This window comes from Microtus ochrogaster, chromosome 4 (genome assembly GCF_000317375.1).
Source record: "Microtus ochrogaster isolate Prairie Vole_2 chromosome 4, MicOch1.0, whole genome shotgun sequence".
In the NCBI taxonomy this organism is placed as follows: Eukaryota; Metazoa; Chordata; class Mammalia; order Rodentia; family Cricetidae; genus Microtus; species Microtus ochrogaster.
In genome coordinates, this window is record NC_022011.1 from 41,866,401 (window position 1) to 41,878,798 (window position 12,398).

At 46.3% G+C, this 12,398-nt stretch overlaps 1 protein-coding gene across 1 annotated transcript in view; it reads left to right on the forward strand.

Annotated features, from left to right (window-relative positions):
• Window positions 1–12,398, forward strand: part of LOC101988201 (complement C5-like) — a 101,889-nt gene that overhangs the window by 63,203 nt on the left and 26,288 nt on the right. Inside the window, exons 23-28 of the mRNA XM_005345998.1 lie at window positions 2,398–2,487; window positions 4,024–4,236; window positions 4,680–4,755; window positions 7,616–7,775; window positions 9,197–9,292; window positions 11,641–11,812. Coding sequence (XP_005346055.1) covers window positions 2,398–2,487; window positions 4,024–4,236; window positions 4,680–4,755; window positions 7,616–7,775; window positions 9,197–9,292; window positions 11,641–11,812 — 807 coding nt within the window. The remainder of the gene's footprint in view (window positions 1–2,397; window positions 2,488–4,023; window positions 4,237–4,679; window positions 4,756–7,615; window positions 7,776–9,196; window positions 9,293–11,640; window positions 11,813–12,398) is intronic.

Genomic DNA, 12,398 nt, shown 5'->3' on the forward strand with positions numbered 1-12,398 from the left:
CACACACACACACACACACACACACACACACACACACACACACATAATTTACTCGTCCACCATAGGGAATCCACAACAGACCAAAGTATGGATACCACCAACCTCCAACTTGGTGAACCAATGAGTTTATTGGGGTTACTTACAGGAATATGGGCAACGGGTTGCTGACAGGAGCAGAAATGACTCACAGACAGCTGCCATCATCCATGTCCACCCCTGACAAGAGCCTTTGGGGTCCAGCCCCAAGACTCTCTTCAGGGTTCAGAATGGACACAACAGCAAGAGAAAAGGACTTTTTCTGAGGGCAAATGAACTCTCACACAAGCTTTTCTGAATCCGTCTCTCTATCGTTTTGCCTCTGTTCTACTTCTGACCTCTTTCTAATTCCTCCTGGCTTCCTCTCCTCTAGCCCAAAAACTCTTCTTACAGGAGCGTTGAAAAGATAAAACAAAATTTACAAGAGTTACCTCTTATTAGTTAAAAGCACATTCCTAGGATAGGAAGCTGAGTCATTTCCATGGCAACACAAGATTCCAAGGTTACAAATGTAAAACTGTGACCAGACTTGGAGGGTGAGGTGGGCATAGTGCCCAGTGACCAACTTTGAGACATAGGTCTACTGTCAGCAGACTTGGCAAGTGAAGAATTGCCATGCTTTTCTTAGGGTGCTTTGTGTAGCAACTTTGGTTTGACATCTGAGACTCTGGACCCTGAACATAACTGTAAGGTTTTAAACTTATGATCCATTTACACAAAGCCTTTAGTCTAGTTTGAACTTACTCGGAGGTAAAAGTGAGCTGATTGTGTGCAGTTAGTCTGAGCAAAAGAACAATGCAGGCTTTTAAGTGTCTACACTTGCTGTGGGATGGATGGATCTAGTTATGAAGTATGTCCTAGTATATTTTCTATATATCAAAATTATATAGCTAAATGAAAAGTCACCTTCCTGACCATCCACAGATATATGTGCCCACAAGATTGAGACATAATCCTGAGATTACATATACACATCACATGAGATTACAATGCAGGTATTGCAGAGACAACAAGATGCTTTAGTAAAACTGAAACAACAGTTTCCAGAGTCGACTGTCCTCCAGGCCTTGCCTGGACAGGATTAATGTCCATCAGAGTCACTCATCTGGTGGGTTGACATCTGAATTATCAGTTGTGGTATGCTGTATATTTGCACGGCCCATGGCCTCTGACACCCCATCATGAGTAACAGTTCACCACATCTGGGAGTACACCGCACAGCCTCCAGGCAGCTCAGCAAGTTGAGGCACTTTCCAGGTGCCTCAGTCAGTCTAATCCTCTTCCAAACAGCTCGCCTGGTTTCTGCTTCTTCCACGTTCTTCTCCAACCATCTGGTATTGTTGCAGATTCTTTGCAGCTTAGCTCTACTCGCTCTGGCAGGTACGGGCCTAGTAAGTCTGGTCATTTTCAGGGACTTCCTGAAGCTATTATGAGTGTACTTTCCTGCAGGATGGAATGTTTTGATAAAGGAGGAAATGGCTAAACATCCAGCCTCAGGGTCGCCTCCTTCAGCCATGCTAGACATTTAAACTGCTTTGATCTTGAGCAGATTACCACAGCTACGATGAGTTCACATGTTCAACAACCATGTCACAGCCAGAAGAAAGCCTGTCACTCTCTCCATGTCATATCTCTCTCTCTCTCTCTTTCTCTCTCTCTCTCTCTCTCTCTCTCTCTCTCTCTCTCTCTCTCTCTCTCTCTCCATGTCACAGGACTCTCCCCATCTTCTGGCTCTTACATTCTCCATTCCCCCTCTTCCCTGAGATAGGAGCTGGGGTGAGTATAGATGTCCCATCGCTGGCCTGTACCTACAGTCAATTTCTCTTAGCACTTGGAACAGTCATGAGTCTCTGTGTTAATCATAAAAGGTACAATTTTTATAGTAAACAGAGAGAGGCTATAATTTAAAATTCTCTGACACTGGCACACTGAAACTGGAGTTGTGTGCATAGAGAAAACTGTTTCAGTCCAGCTCGGTGGGGAAGTAGGAAGAACGTTTGGTCATACTTCCCAGAGGAGATAGTGTGCAGACAACCCAAAATTATGTGCCAGTTATTTGGGACATGCTACCTCTTCCTAGAGGACAATGTTGAAATAACCCATTTAATTCGTGCCTTCTAAAGACCAGGAATCTTGCATCAAATTCGGTGTTTTGTTTAAGGAGATTCTACAAGCCTAGGGTTTGATTAAAATCCTTCACCATTTTTTCTCTTTTTAAAACTTTAATGTTGTTATTATAAATGTGTTTTACTTTGAAATTTTCTTTGTTAGTAAATATATAATCTAATAATAGTTCTTTCCCTTAAGAACTCTGGACATATATGTTTTATTAATAATTGTTTATTATTATTATTATTTCAGGTATTGCTAACAGACGAAAGGAATTCCCATACAGGATACCATTAGATTTGGTCCCCAAAACCAGTGTTAAAAGGATTTTGAGTGTAAAAGGTAAATTTTATTGGCCAGAGATGAGGCTCAGGTGGTAGGGTGGCTGCCTGGTGTGCATGAAGTCCCGGTGTGGTGGTGCTCACCTATAATCCCTGCCCTGGGAATGGGGAGGGGGAGAGAAGGAGGGCAGTCAGAAACTCAAGTCCGGCATCGTAAGGCGGAGGCCAGTCTGAGCAACTCGGGACCAAATCTCCCCCCGCCCCTTTCTCTTGGATTTTGAGACTATTTCTCTGTGTAGCCCTGGTTGTACTGGAAGTCACTCTGCAGAACAGACTGGCCTTGAACTCACAGAGATCCACCTGCCTCCCCCTCCCAAGTCCTGGGATTAAAGGCATGTGCCACCTCCGTCTGATTATAAATCTCATTTTTATTTTTTATAACTGGGTGCTTCAAACCAAAATCAAATATATTCGTGATTATTCTTTATTTTTCTTCTTCTACACATATAAATTGGCTTTTGATAGAACCTTGTCTTCCAGTGTCCTCAACTTCAAACACTGATTACTTTCCAACTCTTCACCCACTTTAGTTGGCAGCTCTTCTCCTCTGATTGGGGGGGGGTGGTTCTATCCCAGTGACTTCTCTAGTTAGTTCAACACCTAACTTCCCACAGTTTCAGCAGCCCGTCCTGCCCCATTGAAGACTTTGTGACCTACAAATGGCCCAGGGCACCAACTCTCCTTCCAAATATCAGTCCTGGGGTTGCTTGGCCCATTTGTACAGCTATAACGAGATATCAACGTCTGTGTAATTTATAAAGTTCAGGTTCTCCGTTCTCACATTCTGGAGCTTGTCCAAGATCAAGGTAATGAAGTGCCTGGCAAGGGCTGCTCCCTGCGATTCCAGCCATTGTCCTGTCATGGCATCCTCACATGGCTAAGGGTAGAAGGGCAAAATGTCAAAGGTGAGGTGAAGGACTCCCACACACTCCAGAAAAGCCCCACCTTCCAACACCATCACCTCTGTGCATTAGGTTTCAGCAGATGGAGGAACAGGGATTCTCTACCCTCCAGGGTGTTCAGACTGAGGAATCTTTGCTGAATTTCCCCTGGGAGTCTCTGTCTACAGTGCGGTCACTTGTCACCGACACCACAGAACATCCTGGCTACATTTCCTCTCAGATCAAACGCTGGAATCCCAGAACACCAGCACTAGAAAGGGCCTTTCTGACCATGTGCAGTCCTGATGTTAGATACATAAGAAACTGATCTGCCCACATTTGCACAGCGTTGCTGTGGCTTCAGAAGTCTGTGCCTTTCCTCTTCAGCTTCTTTACCCTCCTTCACTTGAGGATCAGGCAGGAAGGATGGTTTGCGATGTCTGCACCTGACCGTGCATCATGTGCTCATTGTAATACTCTGCCTACCACCAAAAGCCCATGTTCCCAATCAAATCCGGCCTTCTCCCACCATTTCCAGGATAAATTGCTTATAGTAAAAAGGGAAGAACGAAGACCGTGGTCATTGCCTCTTCAGAGCACACTATTGGAAACTGGTAAAGAGTGCTTGTGTCTACTTGGGTCTCTTTGTGTTTCAGGAATGCTTATAGGGGAGTTCCTGTCCACAGTTCTGAGTAAGGAGGGCATCGACATCTTGACCCACCTGCCTAGGGGGAGCGCGGAGGCAGAGATCATGAGTGTTGTCCCTGTGTTCTATGTCTTCCATTACCTGGAAGCAGGAAGCCACTGGAACATGTTCTATCCTGATTCCTTAGCTAGGAAACAGAGCCTGCAGAAAAAAATGAGAGAAGGTAAAAAAAAAATTGTTTTATATGTCATCTTACAGATTTAAAGCAAATATTTTATTTCCTGAAATATTTAAATTACTATGAATCATACATACACATATATATATATATATATAAGATTAATTGTAAAAGATTTTTAGCAACAACAACAAAAAAGTCATGTGATAAACTCTTTCTGAGGCATTCTGGCTTAACTCACCAAATGCCTGGCCAGGAAGCAGAACCCCTACCTTCCAGAATCCTGCAAGGATTGCTCCCTTCCCCTTTGAATGGGAGCAGAACATTCGCTTTGATTCCCAACTTGAGTAGGAGACTTCCTATGAGAAATTGGGAATACTGGCCACAGAACCCACAATAGCCGCTCACACCCAGGAGGGCTCAGCCCCTGGACTGACCCAGCACTCCTGTAAGTGAAGCGCTGTGCTCTTTTTTCTGGTCCTCCTTAGGGCTGGTGAGCATCTCGTCCTACAGAAACAGTGACTATTCTTACAGCATGTGGAAGGGGGGAAGTGCCAGTACCTGGTGAGTAACAGACTTCTCTCATATTCTCATACAGTAGCTGGTTCATTCATTAAGAATAACGGCCGGGGGATTACGGAGATGGCCCCGTGGGTAAGGGCACTTGCTGCCAAGCCAGGCTACCTGAATTCTATCACCAAACCCACGTGTTATAAGGCAAGAACTGACTTCCACAGTTTCTCTTTTTGTCATGCGTACACACACTCATAAATAAGAATGACGTCCCTAGTGACGTCCGTTCCCTTTGCTCTGACTGACGCCCCCTCCACACACCTCACTTTCCCTTACAGCCCAGATCTGACCTAGTTAACTGGTGTGGTTGCTCCTTCAAATAGAGCCTGGATTTTGTTCCCCAAGTTCAGCATTCTGATGTAAGCCAGCCCTCTCTCTTTTCATCCTTCTGGCTTCAGACTTTGCCCCCCTGAGTTTACACTCGGCGTGGAAGCTGGAGTGGCCTCACCACTCCAAGCCATTTAGATGCATCTCAGCTCATCCAGAGTGAGAACCACTGTTTGCTCAATTCTCCCTCGCTCATCCATCTTGTTTCAGGCTCCACGTAAGCCCTTTCTCAAACACACAAGACCAGACATGACTTCCCCCTCGGGGTCTCTGCACTGACCCCTCCCTGTCTGCAATGCTCCTTCCTGGGCAAGACCAGACGTCTTATTTCCCTCGGGGACTTACTGGAAGTTTCCTTCTTAATGAGGTCTCCATTGTCTCCTTCTATATAAAACCACTGCACCCAGCGCTGCTGAGTCCTGCCCCATTGGCTCCTTTCCCTCCTTCCATTTTTTACGAATTTTCTCGCTTACTTCCCTTATCTGTATATGTATGTGGGTGGCTCCACGTGTTCCGAGGACCTTGTATGTTCAATAAGAATTTATTCACTGAGGGGTAGCTTCTGTGATGATGATCATCCAAGGAAAGACAGTCTAGATGAAGCAAACATTTACACAGCAGTGTTATCAAGCATGACCTCCTACTTTGACTAGATACCTAATTTTATTTATTTTTTCCCTTTGGAAGATACTTAATTTTAACATATAAAAAAATCAGACAGCTGGTCATGGTGGTGCAGACGTATAGTCCCAGCACCTGGGAGGAAGAGGTTGAAGGAACAGAAGCTCAAAGCAGGGCTGCACTATAAGGTGGTGCCCCCAAAGAGTGAAGATAAAGCAAGACTTCAGTGTGCCAAGAACCTCATTGCATCTATTGTATAAGACGCCCTTCCTGAGTTCTGCAATAATTCAGTGCTTTTTGACAGATTATTCTATGTAGCCTGGCTGGTCTGAAACCTATTATTCAGAGGTGGCCTGGATTGCATCCATTCTCCGGCTCTGTCCCCATAGTGCTGGGGCTGTGGGCATGTGCCATCATGCCCAGCAAGTTACAATCACTGAGTTTTAGATGTTCCCAGAATTTCAGCCTTGGCCTCTTATTTCTTGGAATCTCTCTCTTTTTTTTTTTTTTTTTTTTTTTGTGGTTTTTCGAGACAGGGTTTCTCTGTGGCTTTGGAGCCTGTCCTGGAACTAGCTCTGTAGACCAGGCTGGTCTCGAACTCACAGAGATCCGCCTGCCTCTGCCTCCCGAGTGCTGGGATTAAAGGCGTGCGCCACCATCGCCCGGCTCTTGGGATCTCTCTTGCACAATCTTATCTTTGCCTGTGACCTCCACACTTCTGTGTGAATGGATCCCTGAGCAATGTCTTTAATCAATGTCCAGAGACCTAACTTCTCTCCTGGCCACAGGGCTGCATTTCCAGGTGTCTGGACGTGAAGAACTCTAAATACAACGCATTCCAAAGCCATTGCTCTTTCTCAAACATGCTTTCCTGTCCCCTCACTGAACCTCCCCCCCAGTCCTCCACGAGTTCAGAATCATCAGCTGGTTTTTCAGCCCCTCCCTTTGGCTTTTAGTTCTTTGCCCAGCCTCAGTTCACAGGGCATTCATAGCAAGATTCTACCTTGATCACCACAAGATCACCAAAAGATATTAAATAAGAAAGCCCCAAGGACTGGAAGATATGAATCCTGATGACAGAATGTGCTGGGATTGGTAGGTAGACTGGGAGCGTCTAGACTTCCATTAACTATTTGGAAGCATGGAAGCTGGAAGCAGCAGATGCTTGTCGGAAGATGGAAGGGGACACAGAGGAGATTTTCTTTTATTAGCTGCTCTTCTGTGCTTTGGGACTTTTGAAAATGTTTTGCTCTTGAAATTTTTTCATTTAAAATACATTTTAAAAATACAAGTTAAAACAAAATTTTAAGATGAGGAGACAGGAGAGTCTTAAGGACATCAGAGGGCTCCAAGAGTGAGCTCTCTAGCGAGGTCACGACTCCTGTCCTCACGGTTAGTCTGGGGTACATGCTGGTGGGCTGGTCTTTCTGGCTAAATAGGTGACATCCTAAATCTTCCTGGTCAGATGGCAGATGCTGAGTCCATGGCGGAGCTTAACAGAAGGGAGACAAACAGCTCAGACCCAGGAGGCTCGGCCACATGCTTTTCCACTTCATTATCTCACTTTGAGCGATCAGCGTTGACACAAAGCTGTTTGCCTCCCTCCGTGGCCTTTAACTCAACTTGTCATCTGTTTTGTTCTGGTTGTTCTCACCAGCATCAACGTTTTGAGAACTAGCTAGCAGTGTCATAATCACTCGGGTGCTGCTCACATTTCCTGACTGAAAGTCTTGCCGATTTCCGAATGTCCTCTCTTGTCGCCGTGTAAAAGGATGGCTTACTCTGGAACTCTGTGTCTTCTACTCTAATTTCCTTTAAAGAAGAAAAGCACGCAAAGACTCACTATGTAACTAGGAAGGCAAGGGAGACTGTGTTCTAAAGTCCGTGTGATTGTGTTGCAAAGGTTAACAGCGTTCGCTTTGAGAGTCCTTGGGCAAGTGGCCAAGTACATGAAACAGGACCAAAACTCAATCTGTAATTCTCTGCTGTGGCTGGTTGAGAAGTGTCAGCTGGAAAATGGATCTTTCCAGGAAAATTCCCAATACATGCCCGTAAAGTTACAGGTAAGGCAATCAAATGTGTAAATTAGCATTGGTTTTATTTACAGACTCCCATTTTATTCCCATCGTATTATGGGGACTAAAGAAGAGAAGAAAAAATATATAATTGTCCTAGTTTCATTGTGATAAAATATCCCAACAAAAGCAAATTTTGGGAGGTGTTCAGCTCAGGGTTGTCACGGCAGCAGGCACTGAAGAGGGTGAATGTCCACATGCTGGTGCTCAGCTCACCGTAGCCCAGGGGATGATGCCGCCCACGGGGGCTTGTCTTCTCACCTCGACTTAGCATAATCAAGATAATTACACACAAAGATGCCCACAGGCCAACCTGATCTAGACAGCCTTCATCTGCTCCTTTCCCGATGACTGTAGATGGTACCAGGTTGACAATAAACATACAAGTCAGACAGAAGGATTTTCAAGAGTGTAATCCTTGTAGTGAAAGGCAAACCCAGTTCCATTGGCAGCAGGGGACCAAGTCTAGATTGGAGGAACTGAAAAACCAAATTCCTGTGTGACTCCTGGGAGATGGAGGAGGGCCAGAAACGTGTCTGGATCTTTCCTCAGAGTTAATTTATTTCTCCTTTTCACCCAAACTGTTTGTCTTTATGACATAAAACCTGTTTTAAAATGTGTGCACACGTGTGTGCGTGTGTGCACATGTATGTGAGTGTGTGTATTCTAAATCTTGCTGCTATGAGTATTGCTGCAGTGCATGCAGAAGTGCAAATGTGTCTTTGAGGTCCGAATTCCTTCTTCCTGGATATAGACCCTGGAGTAGAACTGCTATCTCGGTACTGCCATTTTTAATTTTTGGGAGACTCTGCACTGTGTCTCACAGCGACTGTGCTAATTTCCCAGCGATGGTGCACATTTGCCGCTTGTCCTTCTGTCGTCTCTGAGGCAACTGTGTGAGATAGTGTCTCCCTGTGGTTGTGTCTGAATTGTTCTGATGGCGAGCAACACTGAACACTTTCATTATAACTATTATGCCTGGAAATTTAAATTCTAGAGTTGAGAGGAGGGAAGACATGGGAAGAGAGAGGGGAGAAAGGAGGAGAGAGATTCAAGTCCATTCAAAGAGAATTAGACTGTGCGTGGGGAGATAGATCAGCTCCACTGGAGACCCCGTGAGCCTGGCACTGGGTTTCCCCTGCCTTAAGAGATGCCTCCTAGCGGACATGGTCCGTTAAGAGGCTCTTGAAGAGGGTGAACTTGAACGTGGTAATGAATCATGAGGTAAAGCTGGCAGGTGAGGATGGGGAGACGCTCCAAGGGAGGCACCAGCAAAACCTCAGGGCTGTCGGGAAACCGCGAGCATCCGGCTGGAGTGCACGGTGTGGACACATGGAGGTGGCTCCAAGAGAGACTCGGACAACTAGATCATCTCACTTTGAAAATGTTGTTCGTGCTGTCTGTTCTAGGGCACTTTGCCTGCGGAAGCCCAGGAGAACGCTTTGTATCTCACAGCCTTTTCTGTGATAGGAATTAGAAAGGCTATGGACATTTGCCCCCTGATGGTAAGAAGCACTTCTCTTGGCCGCACTTGGGAGGGTGCACTGGGGGAGGGGAGAGAGCTGCGGGGGTTGGAGGGCTCACTATCAGAGTCCGTACACTTGGGAGGGTGAACTGGGGGAGGGGAGAGAGCTGTGGGGGTTGGAGGGCTCACTATCAGAGTCCGCACACTTGGGAGGGTGCACTGGGGGAGGGGAGAGAGCTGCGGGGTTGGAGCTCACTGTCAGAGTCCGCTTCATTTCAGATGTTTCTTTCACTGCTTTACACGTACTTGAAAGTAACCTTGGGAGCCCGAGAGAAGCTCAGAGGTTAAGAGCACTGATTGTTCTTCCACAGGTTCTGAGCATGGTGGCTCACAACCATCTGTAATGAGAGCTGGTGCCCTCTTCTGGCCTGCAGGCATACACGCAGACAGAACACAGAAAACAAAATAAATAAGTAAATCTTCAAAAAAAAAAAAGCAATTCTAACTGACATCTGTTTTGAGACCATAACTGCTAAGCTACACAAACAAGACTAACCACTGTAACTGTAAATATCCTGGGGCTGGAGAGATGGCTCAATAGTTAGGAGCACACACTGCCCTTGTGAGGAGCCAGGTTCAGTTCCCAACACCACATGGCAGCTTATAGTCATCTTAACTCCAATTCCAAGGGGCCTAACACAAAAATAAAATTAAAAATATATATAAAAACAAAAAAAGAAAGTAACCTTAAGACCAGAATCAAAGGGTTTCATAACCGTGACAGAGTCTCTGGCACCTAGTCCAACCTGTAGATTCACCAAGAGGTGGCAGAGTTGATTTTTAAAGGTAGGTGACCCCCACTGCTCAACGTCACCATTGCTAAATCGTAGAGCCAGGATAGTACCTGGGACTGTGACGGGAGAATGAGTCAATATGTCTTGCTCCCCTTGCTTTTTAAATTTAAAAATTATTTTTGTGCATATATGTGTGTGCCTGCTTGTCTGTATGTCCACCTTAGAGGCCAGAAGAGGGCGTCAGGTCCCTGGAACTGGAGTTACAGGTGACTGTGAGCCACCTGATATGGATGCTGGGAACCGAACTCAGATCTCCCGCGAGAGCAGCCAGTGTTCTCCACCTGCTTAGCCGTCTCTCCGGTCCCTAGCTTTCCACTCTCATCTCCTCTATGATGTGCGCATTGCTGCTGCCGTCAGCGTTGTAGAGACTGCCCGGAATCCAATCACACTTTAACGTCTTTGGGTCTTATTATTTTGTTTGCTTGGAAGCTGAGGAAGTAAAGAGAAGACACACCTATTTAAAATAACACAGAGGCTTCGCAGTGTGGAAGGCGGGGGATAGCTCAGTCAGTTAAGTGCTTACCACTGAAGGATCTGAGTTCGGATCCCCCGCATGAAGATAACAAGCTAGCTGTGACATGACCACACCTTCAATCCCAGCCCTGGGAAGGCAGAGACGGGAGGATCCCTGAGAGTTGCTGGGCAGCCAATATTGCCTACTAGGAAGCCCCAGGTTCAGTGGGAGTCCATGTCACAGAAGCTTCCAAAGGTTAACACAGACAACAAAAGGCTGAAGTCAGAGCTCTGCTCCGAGGTGAAGCAGTCCTGTCTGCAACACCAAAGTCAACTGATTGGTCCTGTAAATCAGGTTACAGAACTGAGCTGGGATTTCAGCTTCCAAAGAGAATTTGTAGAACGGGAGCCACAAAAGCTTTCTTCTGTTCGGGTCATTCATAAGCATTGGTGCACACATTTAAGAGAAAATAATCAACACGAACAGGTCCCAGTGGTCTGGGTGCTGACTGACAGTCTTGCCCACAGGAGGCTCAGGTAAGAAGTGAGATGAGCCAGGCTTGTCATTCATCGAGGTTCTCTGGCAACCTCGGCACATGGCAGGGACTCTTCCTAGGCACTGTGAGGGGCAGAGAGCGCTGGCTGCTCCTGTCCTTTTACTGTTGTGGTTCTATTCTGTTTTGCTATGACCCTTTGGAACACGTGACTGTCTCAGCTATGCTGACACAGAATGAAAATCCCGTCTACAGCGTCGCTTCTCCTCAGGGGTTGGTCCAGTGATGGAGTGAGAAACTCAAGAGACAAACAGGAACTCAGTGGCAGAAAGCATAGCCCAATTTGTACAACCACATGGTTTCTTCTGAGATAGACTCCACCCCTTCTCTGTAAAGGATTTGCTTTGTTGATTGTATACACAGGTCTCCAGGGTCTTCATACCCACAAGACACACATGCACACGCATGCACACATGCATGCACACGCACACACACAGCAATTTTCCCACAATCTCAGTACAGCTCCCATCAGTTTACCAGCTGATGTTGAAGAAAGAAAGTTAATTGTCTTCTGTTCTTCTTCCCAGAAAATCGACACAGCACTAACTAAAGCTGACTCCTTCCTGCTTGCAAAGGCCCTTCCGTCCAAGAGCACCTTCACACTGGCCATCGTGGCCTATGCTCTTTCCCTAGGAGACAAAACTCACCCGCAATTTCGTTCAATTGTCTCAGCCCTGAAAAGGGAAGCTTCGGTTAAAGGTAGGACTCATCACACACTGCTGCTCAGTGTGCAGGTGCTGACTGAACACAGAGAGTATGCATCCTGTGTATCAGGCTTTCTGCCCCCACCCACCCAATAGTGGGTTTCTCCATCGACACAGTAAGCCAGGTCAAGCCAAACTGAAAAACCTGTTTATTTGAACAAAACACCGCCAGGGTAAGTTTTTCAGTCCCAGAGATGGAAGATGGAGGAGCCGGGCCCACAAACAAAAACAGGGAGATTTTCTAGGTTGTTGATGAGGGGTAATGATGTTTGTATCCAAGTGTGGTTAAAGTTGAGCTCATAGGGACTTGGGCAGCTAGCAACTTCAGGGGAGGAAGCTGCAGTAGCCACCAAGAATGTAGAACTGGGCTTTTGGTGCCTTTCCTTGGTTGAGAGACTCTCTGAGCGTGTGGGGTTTGGATGAATAGAGAGACAGAGGCAGAGGGGGGAGGGAGAGAAAAAGAGGGGAACAGGCCTTGGTCCAGTCAGTTAGTCCTGAGTCCCAGCTTTCCTATCTCCTGCTCCACTATCACCCTGTCTGTGCTCTCCGGCATCTGTCAGCCGTCTGTGCTCTCTGGCATC